The following is a 13391-nucleotide window of genomic DNA, read 5'->3' on the forward strand; positions in this document are numbered from 1 at the left end:
TGGGCTTCTCTTTGCCACAGACTCCGAGCTCACCAAACCATGTTACCTCCTCAGCTTCTGACACCTCCTCTTCCCAGTCTTCTCCCTCTGACCACTAGCACTTCCTGGGCTCTGAGCCATCTTCCCTTGGTGGCTCCCCACCTGGTTCCTCCCACCATTCCTCTGCAGCCAACCAATCCATGACATCTGTGGTGTTTTTAGTGTGGGCTCAAGCACGAGCACATGAGAGGTTTTCGGGGGGGGGGGATGACATTCTGAAAGCTTGTGAGGACACATATCCTCTCCCCCCCGGTGCAGCTTGAACTCCCATCTCCTGCTTGCCAGATCCATGCCTCATGCAGTTGGTCAATGGATGCTGTTGCTGTTGCTGTCAGTATGGTGCGGTGGCTGCCCTTCTTGTGACCTGCCCTGCCCCTTGGTTGTTTAACAATGACTGCTCCCCACATCAAATGGGGGGCGCCTTTTGCGTGGTTGTGTGCAGCCCCCAGCACCCTAGTGCGACTCCTGGTAGTTCAGGCTGGCTTCATCCTCCCCAGGCTGGATACCTGGAGGTCTCCGTCTACCTCAGCCAGTTGCCCAGTCCTGCCTGGGGAGGCATTGCCAGGGGATTGGCCAGGTAAGGGGGGGACTGTCCTGCCCACACAACAGAAGGTGAATCTTACCCGTGAAGCGGCAGTCGGCTCCAGAGCTTCTCCCCCCCTCCCCCCCTCAGTAAAGTCTTCTTTTGCAGGTTAACCTCTTCTCCACAGGTATGCAGGCGCTGCTATGTCAGGGTCGCTGTTGAATAGCCGGAAAGGAATTTTCCTGCATTGGCAGGTTTTGCCTTCCCTGTAGCAAAACGTCACAACTTTGGTGGTTTCAGGCCTTGGATGGAATCCTTTAGTCTATCTTTTAAATGGGGTGTGTGTGTGTGAAGCGGTGAACCACCCTTGTGGCGGTGATCCCAGGGTTCCCCTTTGAAGGGGTATTGAGGGGAGGCATTGGCCATAACCCGAGAGGTTGTCATTGCTCTCCCCTGCAATGGCGGCAAACCGGGGGGGGGGGCTCTCTGTTTGAACATATGTTCTCCAGAGCCAGCCCAATCCCCACACATTCTGGATAACCCTGATGTCTCCCAGATCCCCGGTTGGGGAATGGGAAGGATAAACGCTCAATGCCTGAGCCAAGGTCTCCCTACATCCGAAACTTAATAAAGTTGCGGCCAATTTTAATCCCATAGCACGTTGTCTTGAGTCATTATTACTCTCGGGGGTCGCCTGGGGTTGGGGGGACTCCAACTGTCCACGCAAAAGGTTCTTTCCCACTCATGGTTGGTCTTGAACCTTTGAACCCAGGAGGACTGTGCAGAGCCCCACGTATTGGCAGCGAAGTGAAGGTTCTTTCTACCTTTTTGTGGAGCCTAATGGAGTTCTAGAGGAATGCCTGAGGACTGGCCGTGGTGGGGCTGTTGCAAGCTCTGCCTCTGCAGCTGATGGGATGGGAGGCACTATGGGATAATATTGCCTGTGGTGTGTATATGAAGGTGCTGGGTGCGTATGATGTCACTCTCACAAAACCATTGGCTCCCTCTGTGTGGGCGGCAGTGGGCGTTGTCATCAACATAGTCCTGGAGGTTTCTAGGGTCACTCCTGGGTTGAGCACACAGTGGATGTGGCTGATGTTCTGCTAGTGTGTAGCAGCAGCACATTTCTCTCCTGTAATAGGGGGAAAATATTAAAAATGCCTTTCTCCCCCCCCCCCCAAGTTAGCGGTGGCTTAATTTAAAAAATAATACTAGTATTATTGAGTTTTCCTGCACTTCTGTAACAAAAAAGGCACTTATATTGAAATGTTTATAAATGCATATAAATGATGAATGATGAATTGATTAAATGTACAGACCTTAATTGTTGACTGATCTAAATAGCAAATGATTGATTTGCTAAGTAAACCTTTAACTGGCAGAGAGATACATTGTTTTTTCCCTTCTGCATCCTTTCAGATGTTGATGAATGTCGGACTATTGTCGAGGCCTGTAGAGGAGATATGGTGTGCGTTAACCAGAATGGTGGCTATCTCTGTATACCACGAACAAATCCCGTTTATCGATCGCCATATCTGAATCCTTACCCTAATGCGTATCCTCCACCACCTCCAGCCCCAGCTCCTGCTCCCAATTATCCAACTGCTGCACGAGCTCCAGTCATTTGCCGGTTTGGTTACCAAATGAGCGAAGGCAACCAGTGTGTGGGTAAGTAGCAAAATGTCTTATAGATCCCTGCATAATATTTATTTTATTTTATTATTTTATTTTAATGGATGGCTGTGTTATTATTATAATCTGAAATATTTGTCCTGCTATTTTTATTAATGCACTAGTTTTATCCCAGTTTATTCACATTTTATCTATCTATCTATCTATCTATCTATCACGGCAAAAAAGAGATTAAATCCTGACAAATTGAAGATATGATAATAAAAAATATAGAGATAAAAAAATAAACTGTTACAAACTGACATAAATACACCGCTTATATAAAAATAATTTTATGAAATCTAATGGCAATTATTAAAAAAACCTATACATCTACTTCAAAAGCAAAAAATAAACACAGTGGTACCTCGGGTTACATACACTTCAGGTTACATTCGCTTCAGGTTACAGACTCCACTATTTTTAAAAAAATAATATTTATTACTTTTAAAGCTTACAAAAAAGAAAAAAGAGAAAGAAAACAAAAAAGGAAAAAAACCAATACAATACAATATATAAACAATACAAAACACAACCTTAACACAATAAACTAAACAATACAAAACAAAAACAATTTAAAAACATACATCATACCTTTTCCATGTTCTATCTTTCATTCCCTTGTTTCACCGACCTCCTCTCACCTCCCTCTTTGTATTCCACTTCCATTAATTGTTTCAGCAATTCCTTTCCATCTTTCTCTATTTTCTATCATATAAATGTCTTAACATATTTTTTAATCTTATTTCCATTAAAATTAATATACTTATTTAAGCTTAACTCCTTATAGCATTTCTACTAAGGCCATAACATTTCATTCCAACATTTTTCTATCACTCATTAATTTTACAATATTTCTATATATAAACTTTAAGTTTTCCAATCTTCTTCCACCATCTCCTCTCCCCGGTCTCGGACTCTGCCAGTCACTTCCGTCAACTCCATACAGTCCATCAACCTGGAGATCTTATGTCCGAGGCTCTTAACTCTTTTCCAAGTCCCTTCTGCAGGTCTTCTTCATATTCTTTGATGCTATAGAGCAGATCTTGGGGAAACTCCGGCCTATCAATACTTTTGTTCCTTCTCGACAGGTCAGCCAAATTTCCATGGTTGAAGCTAACGTCCATGAAGTATTTCAGAACATGTTTCAAAATTCCTCCAAATCCAAAGGCCCCCAGAACTCCAGTCTCCTCCTGACCCAGGTCCATATCCCAAAAGTCAGTTAAACCCTGCATGGGGAGGATCTTTCCAACTTTCTTTCTCCAGTCCAGGCCGGGCTTCGATCCTCAAAATCTGGATCCAATCATAAAAGGCTTCAACTTATAGTCCTCAATTTGCCTTTGTAAGGCTACAACAACTTTCTCCTTCTTCTTCTCCACATTTTGTTCTGCTAAAGTAGATTCCTGCAGCAAGTCCTGAATAATTTCTGTATTGGTGCTCACTTTTTGTCCCAAATTAATCACTTTTTGTCCCAAATTATCAATTTTAGTAGCCATAACATCCGTCTTTTTGTGAAGCTGTTCCAACGAATAGCTTATCTTGCATAATGCAATCACTAAGGCTTCTCCTGTCGACATTCTTAAATGGTCCAAGGTCAATCCTTGATTTTCACAGCTCTTATCCTGCAGCTGGAGATTCCTCAGCTCCACTCTTGTAACAGTTTCAAAAGTTCCGTCTAGAGGGAAACAGTTTCCACTTGTATCAATCCTTTCAAGCACAGTTCCAAAAGTAAAGTTAGTTTCAATTTTCAGTTACTTTTCCTCCTTTTTAAACACAGAAGAGGACAATGGAAACAATATATTTCTCTTATTTAACTAACTGTCAACATAAGTTTTATTCACAGTCAATGAACTCTCCCAAAACGTCAATCTACTGGCAGCCCGTTCCAGGTTCAGAGCAGTGGTAATTTAATTTTTATCACTCTCTCCTGCAGGTTTACACGATCCAAAATTTCCCCCCTCTTCTCCTGCTTCCAAGGAGGGTTTAATGATTTTAATTGATGGAGGTTTAATCCTTTACATAAGGTTTTCCAAGACCTTAGCTTGCAGCTTCTTTGCTTCAATCTATTTACAAAAGGGGAAGGTGGACTTCCTGTTTGAGACCTTCCCGTTTCGGTACCAAATTAAGACGTTTGTAAATCCAATTTTCCGTTCTACTCACAGGTAGTTGTTTAGAGTCAAATTGTCCACAGGAAAAAGTCAGCGCTCTTCGGCAACAGCAATGTGGCTTCCCTCCGTGAAAAAAGCAGTCAATTCATAGCACCGCGCCGCTCACCCCACGTCGCTCCGGATCCCCGAAACCGGGTCTCCCCGCGAGTAGGGGAGGCACAAAAGGTGCCAGCCGAATCCCACGTTCACAGGCTTCTCCCGCCTGTGATTTTACTAGGTCTCCGCCTTCGCCGTGGCAGTCAGACCCTGATTTGCACGGAGCAAATTCCTCCCGATCGGAGGAACTCTGCCATTGCCGGAGGCGCCCATCCGGAAGTTAGGTTACAGACTCCACTAACCCAGAAATAGTACCTCAGGTTAAGAACTTTGCTTCAGGATGAGAACAGAAATCGTGCTCTGGCGCCGCAGCAGCAGGAGGAGGCCCCATTAGCTAAAGTGGTGCTTCAGGTTAAGAACAGTTTCAGATTAAGAACAGACCTCCGAGGTACCACTGTAAATCCAAATGGAATAAGGAGAGAGCTTTTAATTATCATTTATCTGTCTGTGTGTTTATATACCTACCAAATGTATTTATGCTAGTTCATTACAGTTAATCATTTTATCTCAGTTTTTCTGTCATGTCTATTTATTTATCAAGCGCTGTTATTATTTATTAGATTTCTTACCTACCCTTTACCATAAAAGGTAAATCAATTAAAAAGATTTACAATCGAGAGACTAGGGTAGCTCTTAAAAGCGTGAGCTAAGAATATACTGATGTAAAAGTCCATGTATTAAGTCAGAAGCTAGTCTGTTTTGTTTTTTAAGAGGCCCAAATCCTCAGTGTATGTGCGGTTGAGAAGATATTCAGAGTGGCAGATAATGAGAAGACCATCCTTCTTCCATGCATAACCTTGTGGAGGCCTCGTTTATTTTGCCAACGCTCATGCCTTTTACGGTCAAATTGATCCCGGTGAAGCTATTTTTTATATTAAAAAAACCCTACCCCAAATATTAGGTGTGTAGGTTTGTAGTGCTTCTTCTTCTTCTTCGGCGATCACTCATAGCCTGAAAAGTCTAGGTGATGAATATACAACATTTCTGTTATGATCCATGTTACACACCATCTCTTGTTATAGCTAAGCAGCTGTGTGCTTGGCAGTAGCAGCTGTTCCCAGGGACTAGAACAACAACAAATACAGCTCTGATCATCTTTACATCCACTTGCAATGCCGGCACAGGTCATGATAATATACCAATATGGAGGTCTTTTCCCAACAGGATGCTTCCTTATTTTGTCCAAGCATCAACCCATAAGGTTTAAGTTAAAAGTAATTCCTGGTGAAGTTCAGTCTGTTTGGATAAGGACGTCACACTGGGGTCATCCCATTATTGTACATAGAATCAAAAGTTGTAAAACTAATAAGATTCCAGGGGATCAGAGTGAGAGGAAAAGCTTGGCTGTGCTCTTTTTTGGAAACTCTGTTTTTGTCCCATGCCAGCTACTTTCAGTAATTCAGTCCATCATCATCCTCTATGTACAATGGTCCAAACATATTTGTCTGCTGCCTTTGCCAACCTGATGCCCTCCAGATGTTTTGGTTTACAGTTCCCATCAGCTCTGCTGGTTGGGGATGATGACAGTTGTTCTTCAAAACATCTGGAGTGGGGCAGCAGGTTGGTGAAGACGAATCTAGATTGTCAGACAAACACACAACAGACATTATGGCTTATCCGTTCTATTTATGTTCCATCATTTCATAGTAATTGATGGTGAGATTTCCCTCCCTCTTCAGCTCATATGAGGTATCTAATTTAATACGATATCCTTGGAGGGCTTTCAAAAACTCATTTTTATTAAAACATTTTATGGGCTAGTGTCTAGTACATTGCATGTCAACATTGACATACTATGTGGTACATTATATTCACTCCTTCATACAATGAATATCCACAAAAGCATTTAGTGCATTCATTGTGGGAATGTGGCTTAGTGGGAAGACTGTCCATTGATTTAAGAGGTTGAGAGAGTGGGCAAGGATGCAGTAGCCCACTTCCTGCCCTGCTATTCCATATGGTTCATTCACTCACCATTCTCTCCAGCTTACATCCCACTGAATGTGGCAAATAAAGGTGGTCAAGAGGACCATTGGAGCAGAAGGGCAGGAGTTCACTACCCCCAACACATACTCCCTCATTGGCTCTGAGCTCTTAAAGTGATAAGCAAAGTCTCCTGGATAGGACCTGGGAACCCTACTTTCTTCCTGCATTGTGAAGGTTCTTCATTTACTGAGAACCAGTCAATCTGGCTTTCTCTCAGTTTCTCTTTTTTATTTTAAGTTCAATTTGTAACATTTTTACATTGGTTTGCAAATTTTAAATTCAATTTGTAACATTTCTACATTGGTTTGCAAATTTTATGTTTGTCAGCGTGTTGTTGTTTTGTTTTTGTTTTTTGTGCACAGTGATTGGAGAAACTGCATTACAAAATTCGTGGAAGTGTGAATTCTGAAGGATAGGTGCATTTTGGTCCGTATATTCTATTGGCAACTGTGAATTAGAAAAGTCCACATTAAAATGTACACTGTACCAAATTTCTCCTCTATCCCTCCTCTGCACTCACGGACATATGAAACTGCCTTATCCTGAGTCTCAGAATCAGTCCATCTGCCCCAGTACTGTTCACTATTCACAGCAAGGACTCCCCGAGATCCAGGCAGTGGTTATTCCCAACTCTGCATCTTGAAATCCATTTATTTTGGGGTCATCTGAAATGGCCATGGCTGCAGGCTTGTAGGGTAGGCATTTCTTCACATCTAGTTCTCAAGCTAAATCGCTTATTTGAGACTGAGAAGGGGTTTTCACTTATCAGATTGGCTAGTGACCAAGGGTGTGTCTCTTCCACTGTAGATTACGATTTGCCCAATTTGCTGAAGCCATCAAGATTGTTCTAAGTATTCCTACATTTGGCAGATGTTTCTGGCGTGCCTTAGGGTTGTGGACTGGAAAACTTTCTTTCTTGTCCTGTGATTATAGGATTCTAGTGCGATTGCTACACACTGAACTTCTGGTTTCTTAGTGCGAAAGAACTGAAGGGGGTCTTCAACAATTTAGCTGTGATTCCTGCATTGCGGTTCCAGTACTGGCTTAGAGAGACCACTATATGCATTTAAGAATTAAATCATTGCCTTGCTAGAGGAGGCAAATGGTGTATCTAATCTAGCAGCAGCAGCAATTTTGAAGTTGTTAGCATCTGTCTATCTCGGGAGACAATGAAGGAGTGAAATCAAATCATTGGAGAGTTACAGCACCTGTTGTGGCTGTAGAGACCAATATGGATGAGACATGTTTTACTGCAGCTAGGGCAGATGAAGGCGTCCAGTTGTGCTGATGCAGGTGCACCATGCCATTTCTTCTCTTTGAGCTCATTCCAGAGGTTATTCCTCTTCCGGTCACTGCTGTGGATACACAACCTCTCTGTCTGTCTCCAGGCACTATGGTCATCTGCATGGGATTCCCACACAGCGGGGTTGATGTTGCCAGCCATCATGTCTCGTTTGCAGACATCTTAGAGTTGGTCTGCCAATGGGCCTGGTGCCTGAATCCAGCTCTCCATAGAGCACATCCTTGGGGATCCTGCCATCTTCCATTCTGTGGAAATGACCCAACTCCTAGATGGGCTACCTTCTCAGGTTCCTGAGCCCCATCTGTCCTTCATTTCCTTCAACAACACATGCAGAAACTGCCTTCTTGATCATGGGACCCACTATTGGTCTTGTTCGCTCAATCTGCCAGAACTTGTCTTCACATGCAGGAGATAGACAAGACTCACCAAGGGTTTATGACCTATCAGCTACCCTCACCTGGTTTAGCCAACCAGTCAAAGCTGTTACCCTGGGTGTGGCTACTGTTACATGCTGGCAGCTTCTAGGAGCAACAAATGAGAGCTGAGTGCATGGTAGGGACCAGTGGTGGCTGAACTACCCCAGAAGGAGCATGATGCTTCCCCCAGCAGAGATAGTGCCTCTCCCCATACACCCCGTATGCCCCATACTTTGGAGTAACTCACATGGTTTATACAAGTGCTGAATAGACATGAATCATGTTACCAAGAGGAGCTCTGCCATTTGCATGTTTGACATATTTGAAACATGAGTGAAAGATTAAAAAAAAAATGCTTAAACAACATGGATTAGGGCATTGCAGCCCAAGCAAGCAAGCTAGACATATCTACGTGTACGGGGGAATACCACCATAGACACAACTGCTATGAAGCTGCTTGGATCCAGGTGGGAGTAAATTGCATTCCTGAAGCAAAGCATAAAGCACTAAATCTAGGCCAACGTTTTTGATCTGGCTGTGACCCCTTTTAACTTATTCCATTTCTGACTGTTTTTCTTGTAAGCTCTTAGAATGCTCAGCCATAATAATGACCCTTTTGTTCAGTATCCCTCCTTGGCACACCGTGACTGAAGCAAAGCCTCACGTTCTTTCATTACACATTCATAAGCTAAGCTGAAAGTCGCTTCCAATTTCCCTTCACCCCACCCCTGCCATTTCCTGCTTCACAATGATTTTCGTAATCCTCGTTCAGAATTGTTAGAAAGAGACGCAATGGGTAGACTTTTCAAAAAAAGAAGCAGCAGCTTTCCTGCTAAAATGTTTAATGCAGAGTGGCTGCATGAAAAAGCAAAGATATGAAAACATGGAAATGGGTAAGGAAAGGGGGGGATCATTTGTAACAGAAGGGGAAACCTAGGAACAGTGATAAAAGGAAAACAAAGAGAAAATCCCATGCTCTCCTCTTCCTCAGCTGGTAGGAAGTTCAGACAGTAGCCTTCTATGGGATTTGCTTCCTTGTCAGCAGAGATGACTGTATTTTTGTAATACTTTTCTATTTGCAAAATCATAGCATGAGCCTAGAGATGCATGTATGTGCACCCAGAGAAACAGTCTGGTTTCAAAGCTGCATCAGTTTCCAAAAGCAGCAACATACCCTGGGAGCCCACGAGGCCCCTCTGCTTGCTAGGGAGATGCATTTGGATAGCTGATAACCCCAAGGTTGCTGGTTCAACCTCCATATGGGACAGCTTGGACTACTGCAATGTGCTCTACGTGGGGCTACCTATGAAGGTGACCCGGAAACTGCAATTAATCCAGAATGCGACAGCTAGACTGGTGACTGGGAGTGGCCGCCGGGACCACATAACACCGGTTCTGAGAGATCTGCAGTGGCTCCCAGTCTGTTTCCAAGTACGATTCAAAGTGTTGGTGCTGACCTTTAAAGCCCTAAATGGCCTCGGCCCAGTATACCTGAAGGAGCGTCTCCACCCCCATCGTTCAGCCCAGACACTGAGGTCCAGCTCCAAGGGCCTTCTGGCGGTTCCCTCATTGTGAGAAGTGAGGCTACAGGGAACCACGCAGAGGGCCTTCTCGGTAGTGGCGCCCGCCCTGTGGAACGCCCTCCCATCAGATGTCAAAGAGATAAACAACTAGCTGACACTCAGAAGACATCTTAAGGCAGCCCTGTTCAGGGAAGTTTTTAATATTTAATGCTGTACTTTTTTTAGCACTTGATTGGGAGCTGCCCAGAGTGGCTGGGGAAACTCAGCCAGATGGGTGGGGTATAAATAATAAATAATAAATTATTATTATTATTATTATTATTATTATTATTATTATTATTATTATAGCTGCATATTCCTGCATTGTAAAGGGTTGAACTAGATGGTCCTCAGGGTCTCTTCTGACTCTACAATTCTGTGATTCTATGACTTGGTTATCTATTGCTGAATACATTAAAAACAACAACACTCTTTTCTTCACTGCCCTTCCCCGCAAAGCAGGTTGGATATGACATATAGCTAGTAGCCCCCAGCCATCAGTGGTCATTGGATATTAATGAGCAGATGATGCTGTGGTTGTTTCATCTCCCAGCAGTGGGAGATTCTAAGGTATGCATTGCTGGGGAAGGGCTGTAGCTCAGTGGTAAAACATCTGCTTTTGCATGAAGGAGATCCCTGGTTTATTCTCTAGCATCTTCAGATATTGCTGGGAATATCCTGTTTGAAACCCTGGAGAAGCACTGCTGGTCAGTGTAAACAGTGCTGAGCTAAATGGATCAATAGCCTAATTTGGTATAAGGCAACTCATTAAGTTCCCATACTTGCTACATTTCGGGAAGAAGAGTTCTGTGCCTTTCAGAATTCCATGTGAGACAGAAATGGAACGGGCATAGTATCTCCTGGCATGAAACAGCACTTATGGAAAATGTTTCACCTGCTGAACATCTGTCTGCCATGCAACTATTTCCCCATATGTAAAAAGGTAGCAGCTATAACCCTTCTATTGTTATTTCCTTTGGGAAGGTCTGGTGCAGGGAAATGGAAAATAAGAAATGGAGCAGCAGTACAGTTTTAAATTTAGGGAGATGGGAAAGTTGTAGAAACAGGAGACCGAAACTCATCCTTATCAGCATTCTGCATCTCATACTAAGTGCATTCTCCTTATGTCTTTTCCCAGGCAAAAAAACTTTAATTTTTCAATTCCATTTTTGGCATTATGAAGCTCTCCAGTAAATTAGCAGGCCAAAACTTTTGATCTTCATAATTTTTTTTTTTTACATTGCTATTTATTTCAAAGTACAAATAAAATAAAATTGGGATGTTTCAATGGCTAGGGGGAAAATATATCAAGTAGATGGGAAGATTTTATTTTATATTGGAATAATGATATAGGCAGAAAAGTGGTGCTAGAGATAACATAAATAAATATATAGATATTCCCCCAAGGTCATATTAAAACAATATTCTTTCCTTCCCTCTCCCTCTTTGGCTCCTCTTCCCTGGAATACGTTTGTAAATCTGTTTTGGCTGGTGTCTCTTGGAATAAGTTATGATGAAATTATTTTTGTTGTTTGCATGTTTATCTGTGCTCAGCCTATGTTTCTTAGAATAGGTTTGCAATATTTTGTTTCCGAAAAATGTAGCTATTCCTTGTTCTACAGAGGTCTTTTTGCTCTTAAAAAGTTTTTTTTTTTTTTTTTAAAAAGAACAGATTGGTAGAAATCCTTTGACTTTTAGGGGCATAGATAAAGCAGCAGCACAAGTGTCTGTGTGTGTGTGTGTGTGTGTGTGTGTGTGTGTGTGTACGTGGCTTCATATTGTCTCGCTTCAGCCAGTGTATGTAACCCCCTAAAAATAAAAAATAAAAACCCCAAATAGAGATTATCTGTTTCAGTATGGAATATCATGATACATCTCTCATAACTTTTGAAAATAAATTTATTCTCCTTACCACATAAATTGTGGGTAACAGTTTTACCTAGGAACCAGATAAAATACTTTGGAGTCCAATTTTGGTTTGTGCAGACAGCTGATTGGTCATGAAAACAACGAAGGAGAGAGCAGCTTTCATTCTTTCATGTTTCCATGCGCTTGTCTTGATACAATTGGCTCCCAGCCTCCTCCTTGCCAGGCAAAATCCACACTACATTTGGAAGACAGGCAGAGCCTGACCACGTGAACAAAGGGACTTCTAAATTCCATGAGGCAAAACTGTGTCCCATATCCCCTCAAGCGGTGGGTCTAGTAAGAAAATAGCTATCAAGAGTATTGGCCAGAGAGCCATGGATTGTATGGACCAGGGCCAGATTGGAAGATTTTGCTCAGACTGTTTCGGTTTGCAGAGTTGAATTATTTATTGCATTTTTATCCAGACCTTCCTTCAGGGAGGTCAGGGAGTGTACAGAGTGTCTCTCTCACTCATATTAACTTCTTAAGAACCCTGAGAGTTATATTAGACAGAGACGTGGCTAAGTGGTGATTTGATTTCAGATATCTGAATCTATCCGGTACAGTACAGTACAGTACATATCATTGATCTGGTTTGCAGGATGTAGTGTGTGTGTGTGTGTGTGTGTGTGTGTGTGCGCGCGCGCGGCATGTTTTGCTAAACCATAGTTAAGACAAAATACAGTTTGTCTGGGTGCAGATATAATGAGTAAACATGGTTAGTTAGAATTGAAAGCCAAAGCTTTCAGTCTTCTGCTTGCATTTGTGCCAGAAGGGAGGGTGGAGCCCACAAAACCAAGAGAAATTCATATAACACTAAAACATAGTTCATCACTGTTTCTGACCAGCTTTCTTTATTAGTTGCTTATTCTCCACACTGTTCACTGTCCTTGCTTTCCTTCTGTTCAAGCTTTTCTTTTTCTCCTAATTTCGGCATTGCCAAGTCCATTAAATTCAGCATGTGTCTGTTAGTTCAGTCTGTTCTGATAGTAATTTAACATAGCATGGGAACCATTTTACATGCTGGGTAAAAGAATGCAAGGAATGAGCAAATGATCTTGGCCCATTAGCAAGTTTTCTTTACAAGTCACTAAATGATTGGGGGGGGGGATCTCTCTATTCCACAGAGGGCATCTGCACACGTACTTATTGCCTTGGGAAACATGGGTAGTTGTACATTAGGGTAATGGCCATTTTCTCACAGATTTTTGCACTTTTCACTGGTAGAAAAAGTGGTGCCCAGAGTGGCTGGGACAACCCAGTCAGATGGGCTGGGTACAAATAATAAAGTTATTATTATTATCACATGTAGCAGTGTATTTGCACAATCTTAAATAATCATTAGCTTACAGTGCATATGGATGGACATTCAAGAAAGTACTGAAATGCTTTATTATGTACACAGGTTTGAAGAACACGAGTGCACAATTCTGTCTCCTTCCCAGCCATGGTGTAAAGTGGAGAGGGGTGGAGTGGGGGCCCTCCACAAGTTGCTGCTCCCATCATCGCTTACCAAAGGCGATGTTGGCTGGGGCTGATGGGAGTTAGAGTCTAGAGAGTCACAACTTCCCCACCTGAGTTTGTCTTGTTGGGATAAATCTGAGTTTTCTCTCTTTCTTCAATTTAATTATAGCCATGTTCTCTGGTGATCAGAACAATTGAAGCAGTCCACTCTTATGGTCACATGAACAAGCTGTGCTGGAATTATCTTTATTTACT

General features: G+C 42.6%; 1 protein-coding gene across 2 annotated transcripts in view; it reads left to right on the top strand.

Moving 5' to 3' along the window:
- The window catches only part of FBLN5 (fibulin 5), a 59280-nt gene that overhangs the window by 16976 nt on the left and 28913 nt on the right, over window positions 1-13391 (top strand). For both annotated transcript variants that reach the window (XM_081863026.1, XM_081863027.1), the window contains one exon: window positions 1982-2230. In XM_081863026.1, the coding sequence (XP_081719152.1) occupies window positions 1982-2230 (249 nt within the window). The remainder of the gene's footprint in view (window positions 1-1981; window positions 2231-13391) is intronic.

Source organism: Podarcis erhardii (genome assembly GCF_964252035.2).
Source record: "Podarcis erhardii genome assembly, chromosome: 1".
NCBI lineage: Eukaryota > Metazoa > Chordata > Lepidosauria > Squamata > Lacertidae > Podarcis > Podarcis erhardii.